General features: G+C 32.2%; 2 protein-coding genes across 3 annotated transcripts; both read left to right on the top strand.

The window, feature by feature from the left end:
- The first annotated feature begins 3,637 nt into the window (after positions 1-3,637).
- LOC140433319 (cytochrome b-c1 complex subunit Rieske, mitochondrial-like) lies at positions 3,638-7,335 on the top strand. Its single transcript, XM_072521350.1, has 2 exons — positions 3,638-4,179; positions 7,092-7,335. Exons 1-2 carry the CDS (start codon positions 3,639-3,641, stop codon positions 7,277-7,279), a joined length of 729 nt encoding a protein of 242 aa, XP_072377451.1. The 5' UTR covers position 3,638; the 3' UTR covers positions 7,280-7,335.
- A 2,029-nt stretch (positions 7,336-9,364) lies between these two features.
- MED31 (mediator complex subunit 31) lies at positions 9,365-17,467 on the top strand. Of its 2 annotated transcripts, none has more exons than XM_072523004.1 (3): positions 9,365-9,506; positions 9,550-9,657; positions 17,011-17,467. In XM_072523004.1, the coding sequence occupies exons 1-3, from the start codon at positions 9,455-9,457 to the stop codon at positions 17,340-17,342; spliced, it is 492 nt and encodes a 163-aa protein (XP_072379105.1). In that variant the 5' UTR covers positions 9,365-9,454; the 3' UTR covers positions 17,343-17,467. The 2 variants fall into 2 exon arrangements, with proteins under 2 accessions (XP_072379105.1, XP_072379106.1); XM_072523005.1 differs by having other exon boundaries at positions 9,378-9,506; positions 9,568-9,657.
- Positions 17,468-22,495: the final 5,028 nt, after the last annotated feature.

The raw sequence follows: 22,495 nt of genomic DNA, 5'->3' as shown, positions 1-22,495 counted from the left end.
GGTGCAGTTTATTGTGTATACTAGTGTTATGGAATATTTGGAAGTGCCGTGTAAACGCCGAAAAATTGGTCCTTTAACAGTTAATGAAAAAACATTAATATTTAATTGTTTTAAATCATTTACAGACAAACGTTTATGTGAAAGTGTTGATGAGACCGTTGAGTTAGTTAGCAGTACACTTGGTGTTGGGAAATCTACGATTTACAGAGTTATTAAAGAAGAGAAATGTGGTAGTTTTCAAATGCCACGTAATGCTCCAGGGAAACCAAAATTTCAAATAGAATATCATTTTAAAGAAGGACTTCGACGGAAAGTGCATGAATTCTTCTTTAGACAAGAATTTCCAACATTGGATAAAGTTCTTGTCTCAGTTCGAGATGATAAGGATTACCCAGAAATGAGTCTGAAGCAAGTTTCAGTTCAAAGTTCGTACAGTTCAAAAAATATTACGTACCATCCCGGATCTATAAGAAAGGAACTTTATTCGTTGTGTGCCCTTCATAAAGAAAAATTTAAAAAATACTAAATTGATGAAATTGCCAAAAATCGTGGAATGACAGTACTTAGATCCCCACCATATCATTGTGAATTAAACCCGATTGAACTGGTATGGGCACAGATAAAGAGTGAAGTTTCAAGAAAAAATACCACTTTTAAAATTCATGATGTTAAACAGTGGTTTTTGGAGGCCGTAAATAATGTAAAACCTGAAAACTGGGAAAAGGCAGTAAATCACACTATTAAAGAAGAGGAAAAAATGTGGAAGCTGGACAATATTACTGATAAAATGATCGAGCCAGTTATTATAAATCTTGGTTCTGAAAGTTCATCTTCTGAATCTGATTTGGATTTGTAACAAGTAGCTGTAAGTTTTATATTAATATTTTTATTCATCTATTTAACATACCTTAGACGGTTTTAAAAACTCTTTTTCTCTTTTGTAATTTTTAAAAATTAAAAAAAAATGTGAATTTTTTAAAACCCTTTTTAATGTAGGCCAGTCAGTTCTAATATAGTGTGTGATAAAAGAGGTCACTTTTTTTTACATACACATAACACTTTATAACACTGAAATAATTCATTTATTTTTTACAATTATTCAAAGTAATTTTTCAATTAATCTTGAGCACGCCCATGGAGTGGTCGGAGGTACCAGTTAAAATTATGCTAATTACTCTCTCGTTCATAAAAATAAACTATAGTATGGATGTTGAATTAAAAACAATATTCAATAAATATCTACTTGCTTCAGACCCTTTTTGACAAAAACCTGAAATACCAATTTGTTTTAAGAAATATAAAAAGCAATATTAAAAATATCATTTTATTTCTCGTATACGAGGGTACACTAAAATTTACATACGTAATTTAATGTCTCTAAAATTATACAACTTCAAATAAATAACAAATAAGAAATTGATCGATTTTTCTGCACCTGAGTGTAGTTCGATGACACACCGTGAAGTCTTAATCTTTCTAGTACAGTTTCTCTACACTTGTTCGTTCGGAATAGAGGTTAAACTATGGTTCTTGCACATACCATGCGGTCCATATGTATGGAATAAATTCATTTTTGGCGTTATTATGTACTATCTAAAAAAAACCTTAAATAGGTCGATTTTTATTCTCGAATTGACAATTTACAGTATGAAAATATTAACCCCTTCCAGCACCCCCTTTGAATTATAATCACCCCCTCGAAAATTTTCAATAACAAAGAGGGTCGTGTGGCACCTTGTTAGAAATGGATTTTAGTCCTCTGTTCAGCAATATAAAGTTTTTTGAGTTTGTGCAATCATAACTGAGAAAATTGATTTTTACAATTAAATTAAATGCTCAACTTAAGGCGATTTTGGAATTCTCGCACAACATTTTGTACGACCTCGGGGTTTATTTTGTTAATTTCTTCCGCTATCCTAACTTTTAAATCAGCAATACTGTTTGGTCTATTAAAATATACTTTAGATTTTAAATAACGCCATAAGAAGTAATCGAAGAGGAGTCAAATCGGGGATCTAGCCGGCCATTCGATCGTTCCACGTGTTCCAATCCACCTATTGGGAAAAACCTCGTTTAAATAATTTCAAACTATCCATGCAAAATGCGGAAGAGTTCTGTCTTGTTGGTAGTAAATAGATCGATCTATCTCATTTGGATGATTGACATCAGGAAAAATCTTCGTAATGTAAACACTAAAAAGTTAATCAAAAAATCTCGATAAACCTCACCGTCAATTGTGCCCTCAAAAAAAAGGACCAATAATTTTATTGTTAATGATACCAGCCCAAATTTTGTTTTTTTTTTAGGATATTGCGTGAGTCTCACACACCCAGTGAGGATTTTCTCGGAGTTTGTTAACCGTTCCGTTTAAATGAAACGTCGCTTCATCAAAAAAAAACTATTTTGTTTATGAACTGCAAATCTGCGTTCATTCTATCCATCATCATTTCATAGAATTCTTGCCTTCTATCGGGATCATCTTCATTTAACTCCTGCACCAACTGAACTTTGTAAAGGTGGTATTTTTCTTTATGTAAAACTCTCAAAATAGATGATTTACTTACATCATTGACGGCGGCCAGTTTTCGAGTTGTCTTATGCGGATTTTCCTCAATCTCTAGAAGTACATCTAACTTTTTTTCATCTGTAAATTTAACATTTCTACCTGGTTTTCCAATATTTTTTACATGTCCAGTACAACGAAATTTCACAAACCTCCTTTTGAGTTCTTGTTTTATTACCACAACCAATCATAATTAAAATGTCTTAAAATGACAAATGAGCCACAATTAATTTCTAAAGTATATTTTAATTGACCGGGCAATATTTATGATTTAAAAGTTAGAATAACGGAAGAAACTATCAAAATAACCCCCGAGGTCATACAAAATGTTGTACGAGAATTCCAAAATCGCCTCGGTTATTGTCAAGAAGTGAATAATGGTGGTCAAGTTGAGCATTTAATTTAATTGTAAAAATCAATTTTCTCAGTTATGATTGCACAAACTCAAAAAACTTTATATTGCTGAACAGAGGACTAAAATCCCTTTCTAACAAGGTGCTACACAACCCCCTTTGTTTTTGAAAATTTTCGAGGGGTGATTATAATTCAAAGGGGGTGCTGGAAGGGGATAATATTTTCATGCTGTAAATTGTCAATTTAAGAATAAAAACCGACCTGTTTCAGGTTTTTTTTTCAGATTGTACACAATAACGCTAAACATGAATTTATTCCATACATATGGACCGCATGGTATGTTTACACTTAATAATATTCAATACAATATTCAGAGGAGTTGTCTATGCTCAAAATTGGGTATGACACATTAATAAGAAGGTCCAATTTTGCCGTTTTGGCTTATTTTGCATATGTTCCTTACAACGTTACAAAATTGCACACTAGCAACAAAGAATATAGACGCTTAAGCGTCTATATTCTTTGCTAGCAATATAGAAATGAACCGTCTTAACAATACGACATATTGAGAATAAATGTATCCAATAAATCTTCGCTTCCTATACAATAAAAGCAGAAAATATTACAAAGCTAATATCCATACGTTTTGTTTTTGAGAACAAAAAATATTAAAATGGACATTATAAAAATTACCGTGGTGATCACGTTAAGTTCTTAAAAAATGTCATATATCGTTGACAAATATCTTCCAATTATGTTGCTGTCCACTTTGACAAAAAAAATTATTTCTCAAAATATTCTCAAAAATGAACTTAAATGTAATAAAATGGTGGTGTTAAGCATTTTTAGACAATCTCATTCCGATATCAAAGTACCAGATTTCTCATTTTACAGACGAACAAGCCTTAAATCACCAAATTCAATAACAAAGAATTCCGAAGATCAGAGAAAAGCATTTTCAGGTACAGTCGCTTTTGTAGCAACTCTCATAGGATTATACGCTGTCAAAGCGGAGATACACAGGGATGTTTTATTTATGGCACCTTCAGCGGACGTATTAGCTTTAGCAAGGATTGAAATAAAACTTAGCGAAATTCCAGAAGGTAAGAATGCTACTTTTAAGTGGAGAGGAAAACCTTTATTTGTAAGGCGTAGAAATGAAGAACAAATTAGAAGTGCTAAAGATGTACCTTTATCAGTCCTAAGAGATCCAGAGAAAGACGAAGACCGATGTCCTAATTCAAAATTTTTGGTAGTAATAGGTATGTTTGATTATACACCAACTTTAAGATACTAATATTAAAACCTGTTTCAGCTTTGCTAGAGAAATAACATAAAAGACCAATTTATATCATATTTTTCTTGAGCTTTTATTTTTGCAGTTAATTAGTTAAATATGCATGATTCTGTAACTATTTTCTTCTGGCATCTGAATACAATTTAATATTTTTACTGAGAATTAACTACAATTTCAGTTTAAAATAAGTTTATTTTGACGTATAGATTTCCACTTCTGAAATCGTTCTTAAAATACAAATTAAACAAATTTTGTGTATTAAACAAATTTTTTGGTAAAGATTCTTCTAATAATTGAATTTTATCTGAGTCATTTATGTTAACAATTTGGACATATTATATTATAGGTAGGGTAAGGGCTCTTGTTAACGAATGTTTTTTCAACGGATAACTGGCCGATGCTAAACGTCTAAACGAGTACCCGTGTCGACGGTTCATAAATTTCAAGGGATATGCGTCCGTTGTCAATATGGAATCTACGAAATATCGTCAGTTCTAAAGTAACAATTGCACGTGTTATATCATGTTGTCGTAAAGGTAAAAAATTATACTAGCGTATTATTTACATAAAAAAATGCAGAAGAAACCGGAGAAGCGTAAAAGAAAAATATGGATACGTTCTATTTTGTTAGAAATGTCATTTTTTCCTTGTCCGATAATGGGTCGAATGTCCCAACACAGGTCGATTTTAAATCCTCACTTATTAAAATCTCCATATCAAAATATATATTTTATTCGCAACAAACAAAGAAATTTATTGAAACAACGGATGCTCGTCCAACTCCGTCAACACACTTGCATAAACTAAAATGGTTCACTGTACCGGTCCGACGGAGGTCTTGCCGAGGGTACGTAGACAGGAGGAAGAGGAAGAGGAAGACAGGATACGTAGACGGTGACAAGTTAACCAACGGACTGGTTGCAGGTGCGTGAACAAACATTTATAAGAACCTGAAGACACTAAGCAACGGCTAACGGAATGGTCAAAAAGTCAAAACCGAACCGTTGACCGTTGTCGTTAACAAGAGCTCTAAGGGAGGTAACTTGACGAAGTAGGTAAGATGACGAATAGGCTAAAATATAGCAGTGGCAACTTATTGTTATTTTTTTGACTTTTTGTAAGTTTTGTCCATAAAATTGTAAAATTTTCAGTGACAATAAAGCATATTTCTATTCTATTCTATAATCGAATCCGGTTCTTAGCCTGCTCTACTTGCCTTAAGAAATTATAGCAATCACATGTATACTAACAATCTTGTCACAGAAATTTTTTAAAAAATTTAAATATACTTGGGTATACCTCCAACTTCAGAAAATATGTTTGATTCGTGTTGGTAAAGGGTCACTTCCAAGTTCCAGGCCATAAAAAATGGATTTGTTGGATAAAAAAGTCGTAGCAGTGGGTTTAGAGTGTCAAGAATTATAGAAATGAGATATAATAATATCTGAAAATTTAAGATAGAACTGGAAAACTGAATGGAAATCCTATTCTAATAATGGCAACATATTAATTATATCTACTCTACTTAAAAACGTTGTTCCATTCTCTGCATGAGCCTCGCCCCTTTATGAGAATTTTTCAAACGTACCAACCGCAAATTATATGTATTTCGATCAATTAATAGGCTATGGAAATGTGGTTCCATAAATGTAGGCAATTAGATATCAGCTGTTATCCTTTCCTTTGGTTTTCCATTGTGAAATTTATCCTTAATGCCTATTTTGTTTGTTTTTAGTAAAGTTGCTAAGAGGGAAGTTTAGCGTAAAGAGTATTCCAGATTGTTGGATTGATTATTGGTATTAATGTGTAATGTAATAAACTATTAACATTTCGAACGGCACACTTATCTATAAATCAGTCAACTGGTCAGCATATGCAGATGATATAAATATCATGAGCAGAACCAAATGGAGAGAATGAGAATACGTATACGGAACTTAAATTACATGCTAAACAAATACGTCTGTCAATAAACAAAAGAAAAACTAAAATTTCAGTACAAAGTCGATCGGAGAGGGCAACACGATCCTACCTGACAGTTTACACCTTTGAAACACTAGACAGTTTTATCTATTTAGGAGTCAACATCACAAAGGATAACATTGACAACGCAGAGCCTAGCAGAAGAATCATCCTAGCCAATACGACATACTTTGCTATGAGCCCGATATTTAAATGACGAGACGTACTTCAAATAACTATAATACGAATCTACAACACCATAAACCGACCGATAGTGAGCTATGGATGTGAAAATTGGGTGTTGTCTCAAAAATCTGTAAATCGCACAGACATGCGATTTTTTAAGTTCCTTTGATGTTGATCGGTGGGTATCAACATCAAAGGAACTTAAAAGAGACAATTTACATTCAATAATCTAGTGATTAACAATATAAAAATAACTTTAGGGTTGACTAATATAAATGTTTTTGGAATACCTAAGTATATTTTTTATTGGTTTAAAAAGAAAAATTTAACTGGACAAAAGATCATAGTATTCACATTATGCATTTTTAAATGAATCACTCTATTAAGCACCCGACAAGTCGTTGTCCATATAATCGTTAACTCTTTGAGAAAAAAAATCCTAAAATATTTAAACTTGGTACAAAGATTCCTCTTAGTACAAGGAAGAATCCTAGTAAATTTAAGGTTAATAGCTCTTACAGTTTTCATATTCAAATTCTTTTTCATGAAGGAAAAATCCTAGAATCTTGAAATGTGGCAGATAGATTTATTTTGTTATAAAGTAGAACCCTATTGAATTTGGGGCCAAATAACATTTCTTACTCTACAAATTTTATATGCCTTTTTTCATGACGATTTTATGTATTCTACCATTGTTTAGGTTTTGCTTGCAACCTGCTTTGTTTTTAGGTGTATGTACCCACTTAGGATGTGTTCCAATACCAGATGCAGGTGATTTTGGACCAGGTGGATATTACTGTCCTTGCCATGGAGCGCATTATGATTCTTCAGGAAGAACAAGGAAAGGACCTGCCCCTATCAATTTGGTTATACCTGAACATCGTTTTATAGATGATGATACATTAGTTGTGGGATAGTGTTACTTTGTATATTATTAAATATTTTACTTAAATAAAATTTGTTGAAACAAAAATTACTTATCCTGCTCCTGTATTGTCACAGAATAATAAACAATCAGAATGCCCACTCTGCTTGTCAAGATAAGTACGCGCATCTCGTTCGCGCACACGGAATCAGCCATGTTTTAAACGGAACCAGTGCTGTTTAGTGAAATTTTATCTGTTGTGCATAGAAAAATTAAAATTAAAATTTTAATTTATTTACGGCAACCATAGACATAATATGAACTATTTTATTCGTACTTTCAGTTAAAGATTAGATTAAATTATTTCAAATTTACTAAATTATTAATCTTAAAAATTTTAATTACAGTTCTGTCGTAGCTTGTCACAAATTTCTCAATTCGACTCTGTTTCCGTTTAAAATATGGCAATCGCTCGCTGACACACTTTGAAAGACGGCATTCGAGAGTGGGCATTCTGATTGTTAATTTATTGTGTGGTATTGTTCTATAGTTCGTCCCAAACCCTTCTTTCAGTGCGTCACAGTTGATCGAATTCTCTCTAACACATTAAGCTAGAAGTGACAGAAAAAAACGTGAGTCGGTGATTATTATACATATAACTTAGAAAATTATTTATCGTAAAGCTAATTCTACTTACGGGTGTATAATTGGTTGGAGTTTAGAATACGCTAAATAGATATCCAATCGATGATGCGCATAAATATAATTTGACGCAGAAGGTCTCGATCTTGACAGTACTTTCACAACTGATAAAATAATTGTCATTCCAGGTTAGTATTATCAGACATTTTACAGTGAAAATTTAATTTTGTATTTATTATCATAAAAATATTTTAAATATGCCGAGATATATCGAGAAAGAACAAAGACTAATATTAAAATTATTAAATTACTTTCAATTAGAAAAAGAGGGATTACGATCCTGCAACTGTCAAATTTAACTAAAATGACTAATGACTAATGAAATAATTCTCGACATTCTTAAAATCCTATATTATGTCAAAATTAGTGACGCACTGAAAGAAGGGTTTGGGACAGACTGTATGTTTATTACTCTCATTCAAGGCGCAAGAAAGTTCATTGTACTGTCACAGAACAGAAAACAACTGATATTTTTCTGTGGTACACTTCCCGTCATATAAAACTGGTACACTTTTCTTTCCCAATGTAAACCTGGATTCAGACTGGATACAGTGGTTCGTGAATTAATTCGCTGTTGCCACCACAGATAACGGAATTGCACTAAATCTAATAAAAAAAATTAAGTTATTATTAGATAGGTATTATTTTTATCATTAACAACAAAAAACCGTATTTAATAAATTTAATAACCAGAGATAGGGTTCAGCTAATATCCAAAATATTTGAAGGGTCTTTAAACCTAGATTATTGGCACAGGGAACATTGGAATGCATCTACTGTACCTACTTTTTTACTTCAATTACCTACCGAACACGAACTGTATTTTGTATCAATAAGTTTAGTCACAATCCAACTGCCAAGATTAATTTATTATTTATTATATGAACGATAACATTAACAAAAACTAACATTATACTTTATCCTACGTAGATTATAAAGTGACAGTTACAATCCAATACCTCACTCTAATGTTTTATTATAATAATTTAAAGTTATGTCTAGATTGATTTTATCTATCACTATATTTGAATTGCAATATTTTCATAAATTATAATAAAACACAAATCAAGGTATGAGTACTTAATTGAGATAATGAAAAATTACAAAATTATTATAAAAATTTTTTAGGATGCTGTTTAAACAAATTTAATGTGACTGACTGATCGAGAATGCTCGATGTTTTAGTTTTTAGAATACTCAAAACTGGCGGTCTGTCACACAGCCCTGCTTTTAGCTGATTTCATATAATATTTTCGTTGAACTGGCAACAGTGCCCTAGAAATTAGAATGACACATGTGACAAGATCAACTTACACAACTTGAAAAACCTGATTTTCGGTAATAAGAGTTGTACCAGTTTTTTATGACGCGAACGGTACTGGCTTGAGCATGGACTAACATAGACATAATAAGATTTCTTATTATGATCGTGAGTCGTGTTAATATTGTGATTGGTCCAGATCAGAGAACAACCGAACACATATGTGTTCGGTTATTCTATGGTCCAGATGTTCTTTTTTGTCATATGTCAATAATACAAAAACAAAAATTAAAAATGGCAGCATTAGGTGGAAAAGGTTTGACATATAAATAAGAATTTTTTTATTTACACACTAAAAGGTTGGAATTATGTTTCAGGTGTCCCCGAAACAGAAGAACAACAAAAATGCCGTTTTCAGGTTGAATTAGAATTTGTCCAATGTTTAGGAAATCCGAATTATTTAAATTGTAAGTTCTATAACCTCAATATTTTTTGTTTACTAAATTTTCAGATCTTTAAAAAAACACCCAAGATAGTTATATGGGTTAAATTAAGAATCTTGACGATAATTTTCTTCTTGCTTTTACTAATAGCTTTAATAAATTACTGCGATTAGTAGCTAATATTTTTAAATGAATAACTGTAGAGATTAAATTTCTCTGATTGTCTTCACAAAAGGGTACCTAAAATGTTACCACTGCTTAGTTTTGATTTTAAATTTTTTTAAAGTGTTCTTTCTGACCAAATAAGAAACACAAATGTGTGTTGTAGTTTTATTAATATTTCACTCATTTTTTAGAAATACAGATTTGTTGTAACTTCATTTTTTATAAGTCTAGTTTTCACAGTTGAAATAGATAACCATAATGAAAGGTTATCTTATTCATGAATACAACCACACTGGTAGATAGACAGAAACTAACCTAATTTTCTAAGTCTGAAGAAGTCATACTTGAGATTGGGTATTTGAGTTATTTAAATGACTGTCAATTTTTGTAGTTTGTGAGGTAGTTATTAAGTTTTTATGTAATTTATGGGCTAAACATACTTTCTCCTACAGTATCATAATTTAGTGTATAAGTAATTAAAAATCTAAAGTTGGTCCTCAGCAAGTAGTGTCCTAGTAATGTTCTTCTAATTTCATATTATGTATAAAGTTACCAAAGAAAATCATAATTAGTGGAGGTTGTAAAAGGACATAACAAAATGATGTCAGTAGTTTAGTCACTAACAAGTTTTGCTGAATGACATGACATTGTACATTTAATATTAAAAAAAAGTGTTACTCTTTGTGAGTGTTTTTGAATTCTTCATTTAATTTGTGACCAAATATCTTTTCTTATTTTTTAATGAGGCTCTGTTTTTATGAAATAAATAAATAACTAAAACATCTTAATGTGTATTTAGCTCAAGAACTATCTAATACAATAACATTTAACCAGAACAATAACAGAAAGTACCATTAATAAAATTTAAATAGGCTCAAAGCTAGAAAAAAATGTTCAAAATGACCTCTCTGAGATGCAACCATTAGTGTGACACAAGATGTAACTCTTAGCCTCATTGGTTGTCGCACTCGTGCAAATATTTGTGGTATATTTCTTATTTACTTATGTAAAAGTGATTTCAGTTTAATTGGCTGAAATCTTGCACAGAGGTAGCTTTGGTCCTGCCGATCAAAAGTTATCAGTGCCCCAAGACTCAGAAATCAATTGTTTTTGAATTACAGAGCTTGAAAATGTCTGTTTTTAGTCTCCATATTCTACCCAGGACATCCCACTTTGTTTTTGACAGGGAAACATTAAGAGATGTCATTCCGATATCATATTCATGTTTATTGAGATTCAGATGCCATATACTCAATGTGTGGGACAGTACGTTTCCAAATTCATGATTTTGAAAAATGGACTAAAAACCGATATTTTGAAGCTCTGTGATTAAGAAACAATTGATTTCTGAGTACTGAAGCACTGAGAACTTTTGATTAGCATGATCAAAAATACCTCTATGCAAAGTTTCAAGTTTCCGATTTAACTAAAACACTTTTATATAAGTAAATAAGAAAACTCCATGAATATTTGCATGAATACAACAACCAATGAGCGAAGCGTTGCAACTTGTGCCACATTTCAGGGAGGTAATTTTGAACATTGAACATTTTTGTAGCTGTGTGCCTATTTAAAATTATGTTAGTGGTACTTTCTGCTATTATTCTGATTTAATGATATTGTATTAGATAGTTCTTGAGAATGTATTAAAGGAATGAAAATTATGTGTTAAGTTATTTTATTTTTTTTTGTATAAAAACGGCGTCTCATATAAAAAAAGGAAAGCTTTTTTGACAAAAATTAAATGAAGAATTCAAACATGATTTTTAATTTGAGAAATCTCAGTACCGTACCATTTTTTTCTTTAAAAAATTGAGAACATTACCTGTATGCACGCCAATGATGAATATAACCTTCATATAATTTTTATGCCAAAAATTGGGCAATAACTTACTCTTAAAACCCACCAAATTTCGTTTGCTTCTCAATCAGTTTCAGGGCAATAAATGAATCATTAGTTTGTGAGAAAAATTTCAACACCCTATATCTCGGAAAAGGAAGCATTTACGGACATACGTTTAATAGCAGTCTGTCATTATTTTTTATGCAGAATCACTCCCTGAAGTTAGTTGCACATATTTACTAAAACTGTATATTTTACAAATATGTATTAAAACCGACCTTTTGAACCCTTTGAGACCCTGTGTACATGTGTATGAACATAGCTTTTATTGTTTTGTTAAATACCAACTACTCGCTTATCTATACCGAAATAGCATTCAGTCACTCAAATATACATTTACGATCCACATTTTTAACTTCTGCTTCCATCTAGTGGTCAACAGGTAAAGTTGTCAGCGATTTTGTTGTAAAGTGTCAGCTGTTTAGTTGGTAACCGATACTGCTAGTTTTATTTTACGAGAAGAACGATTTCCGAAGTGGAAATTGAAACGTCAATAAACTGTTATCTTTTGTGAAACGAAATCGATCCAACTTTTTAAGTGTGATTTATAAGGTAAGTAGTTTTTTATAAAGTACAAAACATTGCCATAAAAACGATAGTTTTGAAATAAACAAACATTTTTTAGGTGCACATGAGCATGTACAAGTGGTCTGAAAGCATATTTCTGAATGTACATCTGTATGTACATATGGTCTAAACTTGGGTTTTAACTTAGTATTGTTGATTGCAGATAACATGGATTACAAAAGAAAAAAATATGATTTCGACAACCCAAAACATCTCCAAGAGTTAATTGACCTGATAGAGGACGGTAACGTATCAGAAATAGACAATTTGGAAGTTCCCGGAGGAGAGAGTTCTGACGAGGAGGATGGAATTCTGGATAACTGTGAGAATAAATCTATTATAAGACCAGGGGTTGATGCTTTGACCAGACGTGACACTGAGACACTGGAAGAAGGTGATGGCAGCGAAAATGATAATGAGGAGTTAGGGAGAACTTATGATTCAGACGACGAATATATACCAGATGAAGTTGCAGGTTACTCGGGTACAAAAAAATTAGGAAGTAAAGTATGTTTCTCAGAAAAGGATTGTTCTAAAAAACCAAAACAAAGAGAAATTAAAACAAAAAAGAGAACCGTAGAGTGGACTAAGGCATCGATAGAGACTCCTACATTTACATGGCATCCTACTTCCCCAAATACAAGTCTTACAGAGCCACTGTACCCAATTCAGTATTTTTCGAAGTATATTTCAAATGATTTGTTTGAAAATATAGCAACATTTACAAATGTATATGCCTTACAGAACGGAAAAAATTTTAGACCAACTAATGAGAGAGAAATTAAAATTTTATTTGCACTTCATATAATGATTATGATTGGAAATTTAAACAAATTTCCCAAAATTAGGATGTACTGGGAAAGAAGCCTTGGTATTAGAATGTTCCTAGATAACATGTCTAGGGACAGATTTTTCTAGCTTAGAACATGTTTACATCTAGTGAACAATTTGGAAAGACCAGCAGGTGATACAGATAAATTTTATAAGGTTCGTCCTATCATCGACGCTGTCAGAAAGAGATGTTTACAGCTTGAACTTGAGGAAGTACTTAGTGTTGACGAGCAAATGATTCCTTACACAGGAAAACTTTCCGTAAAACAATATGTGAAGGGGAAGCCCTGTCCTTGGGGAATAAAATTATTCGTCTTGTGCGGAAAAGTGGTCAGGCTTTTGATTTTGTTTTTTTATCAGGGTAAATCTACAGAACTGAATGCAGATAATAAAACAAAACATGGATTAGGGGCATCTACCCTTCTTCAACTAGCCGAAAGAATTTCCACCAGTGAAGGCCACAAATTATATTATGACAATTATTTCTCATCCTATAACTACTTGAAATATTATTGGCCAAAAAAATATATGCTGAAGGGACTATTCGAATAGATAGATTTTACAAACCTCCTGTGTTACCAGACAATGAAATGCTGAAACTACCGAGAGGTTCCGTAGATGAAGTCGTCAATAAAGAAAAAAATGTGGTGCTAGTCAAATGGTTAGATACAAAGACTGTGAAATTAGCCTCCAATTATGTTGGTGCAGGTAATTTAGACATAGTTAGAAGATGGGACAAAAAAGGCTCTTGTTACGTAGATGTTAACCGACCTGAAATTGCCAAAGATTATAATTATGGAATGGGCGGAGTTGATCTAATGGACCAGATGATTAATTATTATCGAATATTTATTAGATCGCGAAAGTGGACATTGCGTGTTATTATGCACATGATAGACTTCGCTCTCACCAACAGCTAGCTGGAATACAGGAAGGACTGCGACAAATGTAATACAACCAATAAGGATCGAATGAAATTTCTAGACTTCAGAGTCAGAGTTGCCGAAAGCCTAATAAATATGGGCATTTCAGTAAGTAGAAAACGAGGAAGACCAGCATCTTCATCTCCTAAGCCTTCTATTTCAACATTTAAAATACGAGGAGAGACGAGACCATTTTTGGAAATACAAACGGACAATTTTGGTCACATACCGGAGTTTGATTCTAAGAAGGAGGCTACTAGGTGTAAAAACACAGATTGTAATGGACGTAGTCATGTGTTCTGTACAAAATGTAAAATACATCTATGTTTAATTAAGGCTAGAAACTGTTTTGCAGCTTTTCATGAACAATAAATATGTAATAATAACTTTGTAGTAAATATATTTTTAGTGTTGAGTTTATATTTAAAACCATATGTACATACATATGTACAATAAAAAATTTTTTTTTTTAAAAAGCGTACACAAGTTTTTTTTAATTTTATCTTACTAATTGAATACTTTTGAAATATAAAAACACATAAGATTTTTTTTTTTGAAAATAAAAAAGTCAGGTCTTAAAGGGTTAACTCAGAAACAATTGGTTTCTGTGTCTTGGGGCAATGATAACTTTTGATCACAAGGACCAAAGCTAACTCTGCAAAGTTTCAGTCAATTTAACCGAAACCACTTTTACATAAGAAAAGTACTGGGGTCCCTTGCATAAAGTTTTGTTTTTTTGTTTGCAAAGAGTTGTGCAATGGGTGCTGTTCGATTTGGAAATGCACGATAGCACAGCTTTTATGGCAAAATATTACAATATATCTCGGAAAAGGAAACATTTACGGACATACGTTTAATATCAATCTGTCATTATTTTTCATGCAGAATTAATCCCTGAAGCTAGTTGCACGTATTTACTAAAACTCTGTACATTTTACAAATATATATTAAAACCGACCTTTTGAACCCATGTAACTCAGATACAATTGATTTCCGAGTCTTGGGACAATGATAACTTTTGATCAGAAGGACCAAAGCTAACTCTCTGCAAAGTTTCAGCCAATTTAACCGAAACCACTTTTACATAAGAAAAGTGCTGGGGTCCTTTGCGTGTAAAGTTTTGTTTTTTTGTTAGCAAAGAGTTGTGCAATGGGTGCTGTTATATTCGATTTGGAAATGCATGATAGCAGAGTTTTTATGGCAAAATATTACTTAAAATAGTCTTCAAACAGGACTGTTTAAAACAAAAATTATAGATACCGTTACTTTCTTATCTCAGTTTTTTACTAGAATTTATAAAAATAATATGATCACGTTTTTTTCTTACATGATGCATCACCCATGCAGGGTTATGAGTGCGTATGGATTGTGTTACAAAATTAGAACTTAATAATAGAATATTAACAATAGATAATTAGAAAAAGCCCTAAATCTATACAGAGTCAAATACTATTTGCAAGTAATACAACATGCAACAAATTTCTAAGTAATACTTGTATTACTTTACTGTACTGTAGCATTTCCTTTTTAGCGTCTTTTTTGGTTTCTTGTCTTTAATTTAGTCTTTTTCTTTTTGTTTTTTGGTAATTCAAATATATGTTCTGATGAAGGAGTTGGGTACTGTGTAGAACGCTCGGAAACTGCTTTTTTGCGGTACTGGATCTGTTTCTATTTTGTTAGTTAGGAGTTTTGTGCTTATTGTTTCATGTTGCACAGCTTGTTCGTTCAGTTGGGTTTGCTTCCGTTGGATGTCACTAGTTATTTCTTTAGTCATCTGATTGTTACTATTTTCAATAGGGTTCTCTCCTGCTTCTGTATTGTAAGGTATTGAAGTTGTGTCGCCAAATACAGATACCTTTACTCGACAGTCTTTTCAATAAGTGATCACGAAAGAATCGGGTAAGGTATGTTTGGTTAAAGGGGATATGTAGGCTTGCCGCCTGAAGCTTAATATATGCTGGAATTCATGACTTGATGTCCCTATCTATAGAAACGATAAAGGTGACAAAAGGTTGACACCAAGTGCTTGCAATTCAGATTCTAAGATTAAGTGTGGAATAAGCGGACATACGTTAGAGAGTACTAGTCGTTGGCTGGGGAGATTAGTCGGCTGCTTGTAAGAGTTGTTGATGAATTTTGATTTTTCCGTTGTTGGTAATAAAATCATTCACTAATTTTTCGTTTGCTAAATAAATGCATATTCTGTTGTTGGATAGCCTTGACCAAAAAATAATATTGATTGATTGGCGAATTGTTAGGCTTACACTGTCAAGATAATCTTCTATTTTGGTGTTGTCAATGGCATCAAATACTAATACTATTGCTTGATTTTTTGACGGAAAAACATAGTTACGTAGATGAGGATGCCATGATGTGGTTACTAATATTTTGTACGCCAAAATATTAATTATTTGGGACCCGAAAATACTGGCCTATTTTTTAAGTTGTCGATATATTTTAAAATAAAGTCACCTTACCAATGTTTATCGTTAAAATACACATTCACAAAACTCGTTTTTAACTTTTGCAAAAAATATAAAAACGAATAATTAGCATTTAACGTGCTTACTCTTTGACTGTTCTAATAAGACTCTCAATATGACCACTTTGACAAACTTAGAATACAACATAAAACACAAATGAGCAAGCCTTAGGGTTTAAACAAGAATTGTACATCTCTGTGACGGAGAACATGAGCTTACTTTATCATAGAGAAATAGAAATATACTATGTTTAATTTCGATGTAAAACTGGGACTCATTTTACCCAATAGATTTTTTTTAAATTTCTGATGGGATGTATTGTCCCAAGCGGGTCGAAAGGGTTAAGTAACTAATTTCTAAGTAACATTGTTTTCTAAAGTATATTTACTAGTATTCCATGGTTACAAATTAAATACTTTAACATACTTATCGTTTCTTCACTAAATTTCTGATGGTACTTAAATTATTATTGTAATGATTAGAAAGTTCTAATAATTATTTTTAGTTTTAGCTCAAAGAGGATATTTTAAAGACAGTACCTTTGTCAACTATTTAAAGTACCTCTTGTACTGGAAGGAGCCTGAATATGCAAAATATCTCAAATATCCAATGTGTTTATATTTTTTGGACTTACTTCAGTATGAACATTTTCGAAGAGAGTTAGTGAATGCACAGTGTTCCAAGTTTATCGATGATCAACAGATTTTACTATGGCAACATTATACTAGAAGGAGAAGCAGATTATTGACAACACCTGTTGCGAATGGTAATATGGAACAAAATAGTGGAAATCAAAACAATCAGAGTAATGGACATATGAACTCTAAAATATCTTAAAAATTAGGTGTATTTTTAAATATAGGATTATATTATATTGTTGGAACTGATTTTCAATGTACCAATTTTTTACTGGGATTAAATTGTGATCCAAAAATAATAAACTGGCAAAGTATTATGATATATTGTATTTTTTTTTATTTAAACAAATATATCCGCATCAACCACTAAGGGTTATTAGCGGGGGGACATACACAAATAGTAAGATACATATTGTTACATAAAAAAAATATTTTTTACAATCTGGTATATAGTTTAATCAGTTTAAGATAACTTAATAAAGACTGTAAATTTGACGTTAGTATACTTTTAAATTATCACTAAGGGCATACGCGATTCTTTCGTTCTGGTACACTGGACACTCAACAATTATAAGTTTCACTGACAACTGAGTGTTGCACTTGGTACACATCGGAGCAGCCTCCTTGGGGTTCCACTGTAATATGAATGTGCTGGCCATTAACTCTTTATGTGTTAACTATTTATTGTTGAGACCTTGATTCTTAGTCAGTTTCGTCAGTAGAAGAAGGACTGTTGAGAAGCAGTTTCTTCTTCAATCTGGTGATATTGTTTTTTAAAGTTTTATTTTGTATTTGAGAATATATAAAGTTTAAAATTTCTTTTATTGGCTTTCATTTGAATAATTTTTAACAATGCGTTCAGGATGTTTTGAGTGAAGGGAATTTGCCAGAAAATCACATATTTCATGAAAAGTAAGTGTAAAGGAAGAGTTTCTATTTTCAATTTTTTCTTTAATTTGATTTAGAATAATTGGAATATCTTCTTGGGTTTTAGGCTTTTTCTTAAGTTTTTGAGTATCGGGAGGAGGTAGGTCATTTTCAAGAATTTCAGGAGAGGATATTTGTCTTTTAGTTGCAGGAGAAATTTCAGTGGTTTTTCTATCGCTTTCAATTACTAAGGAATTATCTTGGGATATTTTTGGTTGATTCAAAATTTGTAAATCATTGTTTGCTTGTGAGGAAGTGGTTTGGTCCTTTGTAGCTGATGCGTGATTTTGTATGGTATTGGGTTCTGGTTCCATTAATGTTTCGGTATCTTCTTGGTATTGGTTTCGTGGTTGATCTTGTAGCTAATTATATTTTTCATTGGTAGAGTTATGTATATTCACGTGGTGGTCAGTTTCCATTTGATTAATTGAGTTGCTTGATGATGGTAAAGAAGGACAGTCAGAATCGTGATGTCCGACAATCTTGCATCTGGAGCAGTTTAAACCATCTATGAAAATGTATAGTCGATAAATAAGATGTATTGTCGAATGAGATTAGAAATGAGTCAGGAATTGATTAATTTTCTAAAGGACTTATGAACATTTGCCTCCTAAAGCTGAGTACGTGGCTGTATTCTGAGTCTTGCATGCCTACTCGTAGAAACGTCATGTTGGAGGCGGATTTTATACCCATAGTTTTTAAGTGCTCTTCAATTATGCTATTACGTATAGTAGGACATACATTAGATATGATGAGTCTCTGGGCAGGGGTTATAAGTCTTCTTTCTTCAATCTGGTTACCATCAATATTTATATATTTGTGGGAGCTAAAAAATTGATCAACTACATATTTAGAGGAGAGGTAGATGCAGACGCGGTTGTTTGCTATTTTGGATGCCCAAACAACATTTTTGGGCTGTACTATTGATCCAACAGCTTTTACATATTCGAAAACTTTTATTCCTTGTATGGTTGAAAGTATAATACCTTGGTCTTTTGAAGGATATTTGAAACTGTTTAATGCATTGGAGTGAGATATATGTGACGTAGTGGGTACATTTCGTGAGGTAGTAGCTGATTCCGGTTCATCCATCTTCCCGCTGACTATTTCACTCATCTTAAAATTTTCACATAATCTGACCAATCACAAACCAAAGACAGCTTGTGTTATCGCGAAAACACCAACTGTCTTTCAATTCTGATTGGTCTATCAGCTTCGTGTTTTCAACGACGTAACCATGGATACCGATCGCAAAGCAAAGTTTGACGTTTGCCAAAAAAATTATTGTAGCTGTATACGTCAAAATGAGTCCTTTCGGTGGTACTTCAAACGAAGTTATAAACCAAAACATTGAAGAAAATATACCGAGTAACACAAGAAAATCGAAATCTTATATATGGAGACAATTTATGATGTTCTGTGTGGATCGCAACTACAAATTAGATGCAGAAAATAACAACGAAAGACTAGCATTCATTCTAAAAGACTGGGCCTTCAACATGCGAAAAATTGATGGTAGTGATTACAAGGAGAGTGTTATTAAAACCATATGGAACACTACTGCAAAATTGGTACAAGAAAAATATTTCTGTGAGTATCAGAGACATATTGATCCCTTCAAAGATATAACCTTCAAGGAAGCGAGAGCGGCTCGTGATAGTAAGAGAAAATTGTTGCAAACTGTACCCGATAAAAGGAAAATGAGTTCTGTCGCTATGACTTCGGATGAATATAAAAATATGTGCTTACAATGGGACGAAGACACGCCAGAGGGACTCCTTGAAGTTTTTTCATATAGCTGCCGTAGAATTAGCTTGGAGAGGTAACGAAGCAAGTTTTTCCATGTTACATTTTTTCAAGGAAGAGACTAACAACAAAGGCTGTTTAACAAACAGAATTGCATATAACCCGATATTCTCCAAAACCCGCCAAGGTGGTGATAAAAACTGTGCAGATAATAAATGGCTTACTCAAAATTTGAAGAATCCTGAAATGTGTCCTGTGAGATTATACCGGAAACTTATATCGAAAAGGGAAACTATTACCAATGATAGACTTTTTCTGACTGTGAATGGCAAGTGGAATAAATATAATAATAGTAATTGGTACAAGAATTGTCCTATTGGTATTAATACAATATCCAAATGGACAAAAATGTCTGCAGAAAAGATAGGATTAGACACTAAAAAAGTGAAAATAACGAATCACTCTAATCGTGCCACTGCAGTTAGTCAGTTACTACAATCTGGCGTTAGTGAACAACAAGCTATGAAAATTACTGGACATGGAAGTTCGAACTCGATGAAACCGTATTTACATCTTAGTGCCGAACATCATCAGAACGTAGTGAATACTTTTAGGAATACTCCAAGTACATCAAGTAATAATAGCAACAATACATTGTATCCACCTAATAACAGTCATACTATTCAAAATTTTTACAATTGCACCGTTTATAATAATTATAGTCGTGAATAATGTATTTTTTTCGTGCACAAATTATTTATTGTTATAGGTAAAAAATAATTATAACAAATTATTTATAGTTATAATAAATATTTCATGATTATGACTATTCAAAATTGTGACTATGACTTGTGACTATGACTTGTGAGTTATCCAAAAAATGGGTAGATTTGCGTTACCTAGATCAAATGTATTATTATTAAATTCCTTCCTCTCATTCTACTGAATTTTTGACCTATCACTTTGTTCATGAAATAGTCTAATAAAATACCACTCGTGATTTAATTTAGCTTATAAGTCTGTCTTTTATTTCTAAACTCAACTGAGTTTCTTAAAGAAAACACCACTCGTCCTACGGACTCGTGGTGTTTTCAAGCAACTCAGTTTCGTTTAGAAGTAAATCGACAGACTTATCGCGAAAATTGAATCACTAGTGGTATTACTATTGAGAATTTACGTACATTGGCACAGAGGATCTGAAGCCGGACCTGGCCACTTAATAAAATTGAACAGCAGCCTAGCCTAATTACTTGTTAGAAGCAAGAACCAGCAAAAAGTTGTTGTCGATAATCGATAAGTTGAATTGAAATCGATAAAATATTTTGCCTTTTAAACTTCTGATTTTAAGGTTATTAATAATGCAGTTTTGTACTCACAGAATTCTACGATATTCAGTGCACAACTATATTGTATTTTATTACATTGTTTTTGTAGTGTTTGTGTACTTATTTCTTAATTTGAAGAAAAAATGCTGTTAACATATTCGCTACTTGCTGTGTGTTTTACCTGATTCCACCTCTGGTGGACAAAGAATGTATAAGTACACTTTGATGACTTTAAGGTTTGTCCTTATTTCTGTTTTTTCAATAACTCAATATTACTGTTGGATTAAAAGTATTGTTTATGTGAAATTAATTACTTTTATCCATAAAGTAGTAAATACACTGCCGAGCATAGAATTAGAGTCACCCAGTAATTTGAATTTATTTTAGAAATTATTATTCTTTTTTAACTATTTCCGGGTGTAACATAGTTTACTAACGGATTCCTTAAAGAAAACAATGTTTTGTCCTTCAAAGTTTATTGAAAGTATTGAAAATAAACAATTTTCCTTTGAAATACTAAATATCGAAAAGGGGCAATTTCAATTTGATATGCTTTTTGTTGAAACAAAAGAAGTTTTAGGAACTTCAGTAGCGAGTATTCCCTTCTCTGGCAGTGATAACAGCTTGCAAACGACAAGACATGCTTTGGATCAGATTTTGGATTACATTCTGCGGAAGATTGTTCTATTCCTGCACCAATATGTTGCGAAGCTTGTAACAATCCAACTTTCCTAAATTTAAAATTTCGGTCAGTCGGTACTAAACATTACGTAGACAGTTTTTATGGTCTTCCGTCTCTCCTATAATAAATTAAATTATGTCTGGGTTATAGAGTATTTGTAATTTCTTATAAACACTTCTTAGATTACTCCACTCAAAAGCGATCTTACAAATCGCTCTCAGAATTAAATTAGTTTTAGCATAATTAACCAGTTTTCTGCTAGCGTAACCGTATGGTCACACTAAATGGCCCCTTTTAAATATACAACATTTAACACATACAGCGATATATGCAACTAGTAATACGATCACGCGGACTAAAGATATCTACATGATAATGAATGACATACCCGGTACCTGATCTATTCTCTGGCAAAGTCGTGTTATAGTTATTGCTTGTTGGTGTTACAACGAGAAAGCATAAAAATGGACGTTCGCTTTGAGTAAGTAATATTTTTTAATCTTATTTTTAAAGAAACCAAAAATATTTTTGAACAAATAGGATCTAGAGACATGTGTTTAAGACATATTTATATAATTTATCACAAAAGTATTGTATCAAATGCGGTAGAGCTTCTAATATTTGTTTGTGACCATAACGTCACACAGTGATAATAGGTTTTCTGTTTTTTTT

Source organism: Diabrotica undecimpunctata, chromosome 2 (assembly GCF_040954645.1).
Source record: "Diabrotica undecimpunctata isolate CICGRU chromosome 2, icDiaUnde3, whole genome shotgun sequence".
NCBI classification, from domain to species: domain Eukaryota; kingdom Metazoa; phylum Arthropoda; class Insecta; order Coleoptera; family Chrysomelidae; genus Diabrotica; species Diabrotica undecimpunctata.
Note: the sequence above shows the minus strand (reverse complement) of the source record. Positions and strands in the feature narration are given on the sequence as shown.